At 37.3% G+C, this 11,631-nt stretch overlaps 1 protein-coding gene across 1 annotated transcript in view; it reads left to right on the top strand.

The window, feature by feature from the left end:
- Positions 1 to 793: 793 nt before the first annotated feature.
- Positions 794 to 11,631, top strand: part of LOC306848557 (uncharacterized protein) — a 50,838-nt gene continuing 40,000 nt past the window's right edge. Inside the window, exon 1 of the mRNA XM_079383186.1 lies at positions 794 to 1,059. Within this exon, the coding sequence (XP_079239312.1) occupies positions 1,018 to 1,059 (42 nt within the window). The 5' untranslated portion in view covers positions 794 to 1,017. The remainder of the gene's footprint in view (positions 1,060 to 11,631) is intronic.

Below are 11,631 nucleotides of genomic sequence, written 5' to 3'. Positions count from 1 at the left end.
GATAGATAGATAGATAGATAGATAGATAGTCAGATGACAGACAGACAGACAGACAGACAGACAGATCGACAGATAGATAGATAGATAGATAGATAGATAGATAGATAGATAGATAGATAGATAGATAGATAGATAGATAGATGATAGACAGACAGACAGACAGACAGACAGATCGACAGATAGATAGATAGATAGATAGATAGATAGTCAGATGATAGACAGACAGATAGATAGATAGATAGATAGATAGATAGATAGATAGATAGATAGTCAGATGACAGACAGACAGACAGACAGATCGACAGATAGATAGATAGATAGATAGATAGATAGATAGATAGATAGATAGATAGATAGATAGATAGATAGATGATAGACAGACAGACAGACAGACAGACAGACAGACAGATAGATAGATAGATAGATAGATAGATAGATAGATAGATAGATAGATAGATAGATAGATAGACAGATAGTCAGATGACAGACAGACAGACAGACAGATAGATAGATAGATAGATAGATAGATAGATAGACAGACAGACAGACAGACAGACAGACAGACAGACAGATAGACAGATAGACAGATAGATAGATAGATAGATAGATAGATAGATAGATAGATAGATCTAGTATCAGTATGAATAGGCTACAACTGAATTACAAGTAGTAATTTCCTACACAATGGTACACACACATTTACGCGTCAATATTTTTAAGGGGGCTTTTGTTCACAAACAGATTGTATCGGTTTATTTTGATTGGTTTATTTAAGGTACAGTGGTGTTTAACAGGGGGTGGTCCTGATACAGTTAAACACTTGTCCTGTAGGTGTAGCCCGTCTGCTTAGGCGCTCTTCGGGCAACTTCTCGCGGAGTTGTTTCCAGCACCGAGGACTACAGGCCAAGAACCAGACCGCGGAGACGAGCGAGAAGAGGTTAGGCTGGACTGAAGTAAACTTCAGCGGATATATGAGAGTATTCGCCTGAGTCCAGACACATTACTGCCGCCGCAGACATGTTCACGCGCGGATCGAAGAAGCGACGCTCCAATCGCTCGGTAAGCTGCTCTCATGTCTTTTATCACAATCTAAAGGCATTTGATCCTTTGCTAAAGTCGGTCCTCGGTCCTTTGAATGAACACAGCGTGGTTGGGCATTTTAAACCTATCATGTTGTGTTGATGATCTAAAGTTACTTTTGTGTCTCGCACTTCTTTCACCTGAGACTGTTTTCATCCCGAGTTAAAGGCACGGAACAGACATATTAAAACTTCCTCTCATATAATCAGTTTTACTCGTATCAGCAGTGCGTTTTGGGTGAAACGCGTATAGTTAGCAATCTTTATTTAGCACCTAACCATTAATGAAGTATTTTTCGTGATCTGGATAACTATTGTATTGAGGAGGCGTGGCTTATTTGTGCCTACGTCACCCTTACCTGTACCATACCTGACGCCATCGTTTAAGGATAGCATATTAAATATATTAATGAGTGTTAAAGATTATTATAATGTCAATTTGTTACCCTGAATTCATTTTGCCAAAAAAATAATAATACGTATGCACAGTTTATGTCTAAAATAATAAATAAGGTGCAATCTAATGCAAAATAATTACTTTTGGTTAAAGTACAAACCAAAAAGAATAAGTCTGTTTTGAAAAAAAATATCAGCATAAATAGTTTTTTTTTTTCAAAACCGTCATAATCTACAGTTTTAAGAAGAGTAAGTTTCTTCTTGTATGTATTTTCCTTGAGGAAATGTTCCTCAAATACCTGGAAAGGGATGCAAGTGGATAAAAAGTAAACACAATTTAAACAACATGAATTGGATTAGATTATTTGGAATGGATCTGAAACACTTGTTGACTCAGATGTTTACCAGATGCTCTGAATCTTGCAGTCATGTGTATTAAAATGAAGTGAATGGAGATCATTTGATATTGTCCGTTTAATTTTGACCAGGAGTCACAGGCAAGTGTCTTGACATGAGAACAGACACGCGACCTTTTGACATTCAGATTTTGTGGAGAACCTCCTTGAACTATTATCCAGAAAGCCCTACTCTGTCCGACTCTACTGTAACTCAGCACGAGTAAACAATGATGGTGGGCCTCATAAAACTTTTAAAAAGTGTTTTTGAGCTTCTGACCTCGTAACTGTTGTCATGGTCACAATCAAGAGGAAATTTCCCCTGAGGGTGTGGACAGGAAGACACCGCGAGGGCATCCTGTCTCACCTTCACAGACGGGACTCAAAGGTGACCCAGACACCCGTTTTCTACATAAAACCTTGGAGTCATAGTTTATTCACATAAACGATAGGCTACATGTCATAAATTAATTTGATTGATGCTCTCTTTCTTTACTATGCAAACAATCTGCACAATGAGAGATAACTCTGCTAAAATGATCACGGCTTATCAAGTCATTGTTTTGTCTTCATTTAAGTAGTTTTCGTACTTTTTGTTGCTTTCCTTGCTTGCTTTACTCGTTGTACATTTCTTACATTCTGTACTTCCTTTACTTGCATGATTATTTACATTACTTTCTGCACCGTTTTGTCATTTAGGCCTACCTTACTTACATGACCTGTCTCACTTTCTCTGCTTTCCTTTCTCAGGTATATTCCTTTTTGCACTTTTGCTATACTTATATTATTTTTTTGTAACTTTACTTACTTTGCATACTTGCATTACTTTTAGCACTTTTATTATTTGCATTAATTACCTTTCTTTACTTCTTTGCGCCACTTGTTACTTTTATTACTTTAATGTACTTAAATTACTTTTGTTACTCTTCTTGCATTACTAGTGTCACTTTTAGCACTTTTGTTATTTGCTTTATGTCCCTTTGTACTACTTTCCTTTATATTCCGTTATTTTTAACACTGTTGTTACTTTACTTTGCTTTACATTACTTGTGTTAGTTTTAACATTTTTATTACTTATATTATTTATAATACTTTCATTGCATTCCTTATTTTTAGTGCTGTCAAACAATTAATCGCAATCAAAATAAAAGTTCAAGTCAAGTTGAGCTTTATTGTCATTCCGCTACATGTGGGGACATACAGTGGAACGAAATGTCGTGCCTCGCAGGACCACGGTGCTACATAAATATAGACATACAACAATGAAGTAAAAACACTATAAACCTATACACCACTAACCTACTGACAGATTTTAACTATAAGTATACTATATATAAATATTTACCCTATATAAACTAAAAAAAATTGAAGATAAAAAATACAAACTATACGAATGCTTCACAAATACTGTACATGTGCAAAGAGAGATATTTTGAGTCAAGCAGCTGGTTGGGGAACAGTGCAGGATGATTTGTAGTGCATGAGCATGTAAACATACTACTGAGTCTTTTGTGGGATTGTGTACACGCAGCAGTGTGTGTAAAGTGTCTAGTGCACATAGAGGAGAGTGTGTTACTACAGGTGGTTTGTACAGGCCCACTCACCTGTGAGTAGCACACTTCGAATTGCACAAAAAAGTTCCATACAGTTTTTTTTCTTTGGTGTGGTAAGGTTTGGGGTGGGGGGTGGTCCATGTTTCAGAGGGGGGCGGGGTGATTTGAGTTCAGGGCTCTCACAGCCTGGGGGAAAAAGCTGTTGAGCAGTCTGGCGGAGCGGGCTCTGATGCTCCGGTACCTTCTTCCTGATGGTAGGAGCTGGAAGAGACTGTGGGAGGGATGGGTGGTGTGCTTCACGATGCTGTTGGTTTTGCTGGAGCATCATGTAAGGAAAATGTCCAGGATGGAGGGGAGAGGGGCACCGATGATCTTTGCAGCTGTTTTCACTGTCTGCTGGAGGTTCTTGCGATCAGCAGCACTGCAGTTCCCTTACCAGACAGTGATGCAGCTGGTCAGCACACTCTCAAAGGTGCCTCTGTAGAATGTGGTGAGGATGGGTGGAGGGAGACTTGCTGTTTTCAGCCGGCGGAGAAAGTGTAGGCGCTGTTGTGCCTTTTTGGAGAGTGACCTGGTGTTGGTGGTCCAGGTGAGATCCTCTGTGATGTGCACCCCTAGGAATTTAGTGCTGCTGACAATCTCCACAGTCGAGCTGTCGATGGTCAGTGGGGGGTGGTCAACGGAGTTTCTCCTGAAGTCCATCACAACCTCCTTTGTCTTCTCTACATTGAGGGACAGATTGTTAGTGCCACACCATTCAGCCAGCTGTGCCACTTCCTCTCAGTAATGCGTTTCATCGTTGTTGCTGATTAGACCTACCACTGTTGTGTCATCAGCAAACTTGATGATGTGGTTGGAGCTGAACTTGGCAGTGCAGTCGTGGGTCAGCAGTGTGAAGAGCAGCGGGCTGAGCACACAGCCTTGTGGAGCACCTGTGCTCAGTGTTGTAGTGCTCGAGGTGTTGTTGCCGACACGGACTGACTGAGGTCTTCCGGTTAGAAAGTCCAGGATCCAGTTACAAAGGGAATTGTTAAGGCCCAGGAGGTTTAGCTTATTTATGAGCTGTTGTGGGATTATTGTGTTGAATGCCGAGCTGAAGTCAATGAACAGCATTCTAACATAGGAGTCTTTATTTTCTAGGTGGGTAAGAGCCAGGTGGAGGGTGGAGGAAATTGCATCGTCCGTAGAGCGGTTTGGACGGTATGCAAACTGGAGCGGGTCGAGTGTGTTGGGGAGGCTGGTTTTGATGTTATGCATGACTAGCCTCTCAAAGCACTTCATCATGATTGGAGTCAGTGCTATGGGACGGTAGTCATTGAGACAGGACTCAGGTGATTTCTTTGGTACCGGTATGATTGTTGTGGATTTGAAACACGTGGGGACGACTGCCTGGCTCAGCGAGGTGTTGAAGATATCTGTTAGGACATCTGTCAGCTGTGCAGCACAGTCTCTCAGAACACGGCCAGGTATGTTGTCAGGACCCGCAGCCTTGCGTGGGTTAATCCTAGATAGGGTCTTCCTTACGTCGGCTGGAGACAGACAGAGCGCCCGGTCGTTGGGAGGTGTGGGCAGTTTTTGTGCAGGGACGTTGGGAGGTGTGGGCAGTTTTTGTAAAAGTTTTTGTTTACATAATATGTGTGTGTGTAGTACTGTGCATATTTATTATGTATATAAAGACACACACATACAGCATATATTTTGAAAATATTTACTTGTACTTGCACATATATATTTATATTTATATAAATTATATCATATACAGTCATGGCCAAAAATATCGGCACCCTTGGTAAATATGATCAAAGAAGGCTGTAAAAATTAATCTGCATTGTTAATCCTTTTGATCTTTTATTGAAAAATTCACAAAAATCTAACCTTTCATTGGATAATAAGAATTTAAAATGGAGGGAAATATCATTATGAAATAAATGTTTTTCTCAAATACACGTTGGAGACAATTATTGGCACCCCTAGAAATTCTTATGAGTAAAATATCTCTGAAGTATATTCCCGTTCATATTTACAATTTTGAGCACTCCAGGGTGATTATGAACATGAAATGATCCAGCCATGGCTTCCTGATTCACAGAAATATAAATAGGGGGGAAAACAAAGCCCAAAATCTCTTAATCATCCATCACAATGAGAAAAACCAAAGAATATATTTCTGATGTGCAGCAAAATATAATTGAGCTTCACAAATTAGTGAAGTGGCTTTAAGAAAAGAGCTAGAACAGTGAAAATTCCATTTCCACCATCATTTCCAATCAACAGAAAATGTTACGAAACCTAGAAGAGGACGTTTGTCTATATCGTCCTAATGCACGGTGAGAAGGAGAGTTTGAGTGACTAAAGACTCTACAAGGACCACAGCTGGAGAATTGCAGAAAATAGTTGAGTCTCGGGGTCAGAAAACCTGCTTTTTAGCAGCAAACACTCAAGATGAGTTTGGTGAACACATGGGATAAAAAGTGTACACCCATGTGTACAATGAAATATACTGCTGTATTTGTGATGTTGTGTCCAAACATCACAATCCAAACGATTGCAAATGTGACATTGATTTTAAATAAGTTAAACAAAAATGATAATATTAAGGCTATATTAGCCTACATTTTAAAAACAATATTGTCAAAGTTGTTTGTTATATTTTACAATGAAATGATAACAGTTCCAGTGAAATCCGCAACAGAACTGGAGTGCGCCTCCAAGCAACAGAGGTGTTTCTTTAGTGAAGGACTCTTTGAACAAGCAGCTTTGAACGACTCGGAGAGTCAGTGATTAATAACCAGGGGTGCACATAAGTTTTTCAGCCTGGTTCTCATATGAGTACCTGGAGATTATAACTCATAAAATATAACTATAAATAAATAATAATAGTGATAATAATATTATTGCACTTTTATTTATTTATTATTTTAATAATAATAAACTAAATAATCAAGTGTGATTATACTATTTTATTTTAAAATAAAAAGGGAGTATTACATACAAATACAATTATTTTATAGTAAACTTAAAAATAAAATGCTAATATTTTTTTTATTATTATTATTTGAATTTGAATTTTCATCATTTTCAAACGTGAAATCAGCTAGCTTTTATTTTGGCGCTGCTGATGGAAGAGCGTCAGTGAATGAAATGTCACAGTTTTGCTTTGAAAACTGCAGCTGCTAGACTAGATTATGCTTTCAGTTTGAATAGAAATCTTATACAGTACACTTCGTCGATCTAAAATTGTAACATGCATTAACAGCTGTCATCCATGTCGGTATGCAAATGCACAGCGCATTTTTTATTTTGGTCGCGCATGCAGACTTATGTGCACCCCTGATAATAACCCATTCATAACTACAGCCTTTTGCTTCCTTACTGAATGAATGAATGAATGAATGATGTGACGCCTCGCTCATTAAGACAGTGACTTACCGCCACCTACTGGCGATTTTAGTTTTAAATCTACAAGTATCGCTTCGTTTTGCCATCATTTATTCCTTTATTTATTGTATTAATAATACACTTAATGGAATGGTAAGAATATGACATAAAACATGACATACAATTACTAAAACATTGCCTAAAGGTAAGAAATGCACCTGTTAATCAAGTTAAGGTGGCAAATATTGTCCCTAAATGGCAAAGGTGTGACTGCGGTCTAAGTGGGGGTACTCAGAAGAATATTAAATGCCCCAGGGAGTACGCCACTGCAAAAAGTTTGAGAACCACTGCTGTAGAAAATGAGTGAGGTGAACTGAAGAGAAGAAGCACTGTCATGGAGCTGGGAATCTAAAGGGTCTGGAGTGATTCTGGATGAAGGAATGGTCTCTGATCTCTTGTCAGGTGTTCTCTAACCTCATCAGACATTATAGGAGAACATTTAGAGCTGTTAAACTGGCAAATGGAGGTTTCAAAAAAAGTATTGCCGTTAATTGTGGCCAGTGTGTATTAGAGAAAACATTTATTTCATAATGATATTCCCCCCCATTTTAAATTCTTATTCTCCAATGAAAGGTTAGATTTTTGTGATTTTTTTTTTTTTTTTTTTAAATAAAAGATCAAAAGGATTAACAATGCAAATTAATTTTCACAGCCTTCTTTGATCATATTTACCAAGGGTGCCGATATTTTTGGCCATGACTGTAGAAATATATTTAATATATAAAATTAACATTTTTCTTAAATATATACATGCATATATATACAGTGCCCTACATAAGTATTGAAACAGTAAAGACAAAATTGCTCTGTTGGCTGTGGAGTCAAGGCATTTGCAAATATGATTAAAAGATGAATATGAGACAAAACTACAGAATGTCACATTTTATTATTAGCCGTTTCAACACATACATGTTTTACCAAATAAAAAGAACAGCACAGTTCATCCCACTCATTGATGTGAGCATAAGTATTGGGACAGTTGAACATAAGGCAGATATAAAAGATTAAAAACTATTATTTAGTTGCAGATCCCAATGAATCTGGTGGCATTTTCTTGAATATTGGTAGGCAAGATGGTTTTGTACCCTTCCAAATTCATTCTGCTACTGTCATCATACATGAAGTCATCAGTAAAGTTAAGAGGGCCTGTTCCAGAGACAGCCATGCATCCCCATGCCATGACACCACCTCCACCATGCTTTACAGATGAGGCTGTATGCTTGGGATCATTTGCAGTTCCCTTTTTTCTCCACATTTTTGCTTTCCCATCACATAAAGGTTTATCTTTGTCTCATTGGTCCATAAACACCGTTCCAAAACTCTTCTGGCTCACCTTTGTGCTTTTATGCAAACTCGAATCTTGTCTTTCTATGTTTGGTGCTGGTCAGAGGTTTGCATCTTGCTGTGTAGCATCTGTAATTCTGTGTCAAAGTCTCCTGAGGACAGTAGATTGTCAGAGCATCACCCCAGCTTTCTGGAAGTTGTTGGTGATTTTTACAGACACGTCTTTTAGGGCTCATTTTCACAGCTTTTATGATTTGTCTGTCATCAACTACCAAACTCTTGATTTCTCCATACCCATTGTTTTTGCTAGGGCTCTAATTGACTTCCTCTTTTCTTTTATATACATAAGAAATATACACAGTACACACACACATACTATGTAAACAAAAACTTTTATTTTGGATGTGATTAATCGTTTGACAGCACTACTTATTTTACATAGTGGCATTACTATTGTAACTTGCATTATTTTTAACTCTGTTGTTACTTGCTTTACTTTCCTTTATATTACTTAACTTACTTGTGTTAGTTCTAGCACCTTTATTACTTACATTATTATATTACTTTTTCGTTACTTTCCGTACTTTACATACTCACTTTACTTGTGTTAATAGTGTTACTTGCATTATTTTTTAAAACTACCGTTACTCGCTTTACTTTCCTTTATATTAGTTTCACTTGCCTATGTCACTTGAAATAATTGAAAACCTACAAACTTTGTGTTTTGTTTAAGGACATTTGAGTAAGTCTATGTAGCCCTGATTAGACAAAACAAATTAGCTTTTTAAATAATTTATTACTTCCTTGCTTATGTTACTTTGAGTATATTTTTTACTCTCCACATTTGCTTTACTTTGGGTGTTTGAGAACGTTTAAACAATGTATTGTGTAAATCCTTATGTTACTGAATCTTGCTTTAGATAAAGTATTCTGGACTGGGATACAGTAAATGTTTTTAACAAAATGAATAAAACACAAATACAAGAACAAACAAAACAATACATTCTTGTCTCTTTCAAACCCACTTGTATACATTTATCAATATCATATATTCTGATGCAGTTTTGTTTTTAAATGCACAATAGTGCATTAAATCAGATCTATGAACATTAGCAGCTTTGGACCTGTATGGCAGGTTTTCTTTTTTATAACCACACCAGTTTGATGCCTTTGAAAATGGCAGTTTTGTTTCTCACAGAACTCTTGGGTTATCTACGGTTGTGTCTGTACAAGGCGATTTTTTTTAATTTATTTTTTTCTCTCATACCTCCCCCATTCTTTCCTATTCATTCTTTTAAACAGGCTAATGCAATTAACTATTCAGTGGAGAAAAAACACTCAAAGATCCTGTCTTCTCTCTCTCTCTCAGTAGTGAATAGCAGTGCTCTGGTCTTGCTTCAGTGAAGTGATAGAGTTCACCGATCTTACAGGCAGTGTTTGTTTTAGCACGCGTGTTTCCATAGATCTCTCGTTCCTGGCGACAAGAGGCCGCCGTCCGGCCGCAGGGTCTCTCTCACACTCGCTCATCCTGACTGGGCTTTGTACTGATGTTCTGTCATAGTACACAAAGCTATTAGTGCTTCTTGTCTGCATAAATCTTGACTAAGAAATTCAAATGATGTTTAACAAAAGTGCATTGCTGCGTTGCATTGTCATGTAGTACTTAAAAATGTTAAAAGCTTGTTTTTTGTCATATAAAGTGCATTGTCTATTTTTGTGCAAACCCGTATTTTCTCCTGAAAGAAAATGTCTATTTTTGAGTACTCCGCTATTTGTATTATGATACTGTGGTGGTATGATATACACTATAAACTATAATATAAATATGAAATCCATCATTTTAATACATTACAAGTTTAATTTCCGTCTTTACGTAGCCTAGCTGAAAAACAAAATCAGACTCATTTTTTTTCTTTGTCTTGTTTTCAAAAAGATTCTCACACTTTCTCCTGGGTTCCCTCTTAGTGTGTGTGGGATAGCAAACCAGGTGTTGTAGTTTTACGGCTGTTGTGTTGCCGTATATAGGCATGTCAAAGATTTCAAACACCCTAACTACGTCACTTGCAGGTTTTGAAGAACAAGTTCTCAGTTTTATTGCTTTATTTGTTCCTACAAACAAGCAGAAGACCTTGAGGCTAAACTAAGCCTGACATGGAGCTGTACAGTAGAAACATCTCGATTTGTACGTAACACAGAGTTGCTCTTCAACGTTTTGGTGCTGTGTGTTTTGTTGGAGAAATTTGTGTCGCAGACCTAGAAAAACAGAAAAATATTATTTAGAATATTAAATGCATCAGAGGACAACAACAAAATAACTAAATACTAAAATTACTAAAAATACTAAATGCAATATACGAACGACATACTTAATTTGCTAAGATTCTCAATTGCACAGCTAGTGGACACTTTACAATCCCACAATGCCACGGGAGCTGGAAAGTCATCAGATAAAAATAAATAAATTTGAAGCCAAATCACTTTTTGGTTGCATTCTTCAAAATATCATCTTTTGTGTTTTACAGATTAAAAGGAAAGTCATACAGGTTTAAAACGAGATTCACAAGTAAATGATGACAGAATGTTCATTTTGGGGTGAACTATCCCTTTTACAACAACCTGAGTGAATTATTTTCCAGATAGTTAGTACGTTACAGGTCAGAGCATACAGGTCGAAGGACAGTGTCAGCTGGGTGGATGTAGCGAGTCCAGGAATGTATATACTACACACCTGCATACCTAAACAACATATTTCATTCATTAAGTTCATTGAAGTTAATCTCTGTACACTTTGTACAACAATAAATGCTGTATTATTCATGCAAAGACAGAAGTTGGTGATGTATGACTTTGTAAAGAAACACTTTGTTCAAAACTCACCTTTTTGAGATCAAAACCATTCGTGTGGATCCGATGAGAAACCTTTTAGGTAATTGTTTCTGTATACCGGACCAGACAGATCAAGGTCACTGATGCTTGAAATATTCAAAGAAAATTCAAAATATTGAATTGACCCTTCGCAAAAACCACCCTTCTTAGTTACTGTTGCTATGTCCGACAAACAATGCTGCTCTTATACTACACTTCATGTTCTGTCGCAGTCACAAAAACATCGCAGAGCAAAGAGGACACTGACAACACGCCGACAGACAAGACGGAGCGGGTTACTTCTGGTATGAAACAAGGTCTCAGCTTTCAAATTTGGTCATTTTTAAGAAATTCAAACCATAAATACTATTTTGTGGCTCTTTAATGTGTCGTGACAGGATCGCTGTATTGCCTCAAACCCGAACTGATCACTGAACTGATACTTAAAGCATGAAATAAACATGAATGAACATCAGGTAATATTTAGTTTCAACCACGGAAAGATGTCAGTACACACAATTTTTCAAGTTTAAGTCCACCAAAGGTAATCTACTCTCCTGTCTGATTTGTTTGTCGGACAAGATGGCGGATTCTGCGTTATGATTGGTCAGATCACCTGTC

Source organism: Barbus barbus (genome assembly GCF_936440315.1).
Source record: "Barbus barbus genome assembly, chromosome: 28".
Lineage (NCBI taxonomy): Eukaryota > Metazoa > Chordata > Actinopteri > Cypriniformes > Cyprinidae > Barbus > Barbus barbus.
Note: the sequence above shows the minus strand (reverse complement) of the source record. Positions and strands in the feature narration are given on the sequence as shown.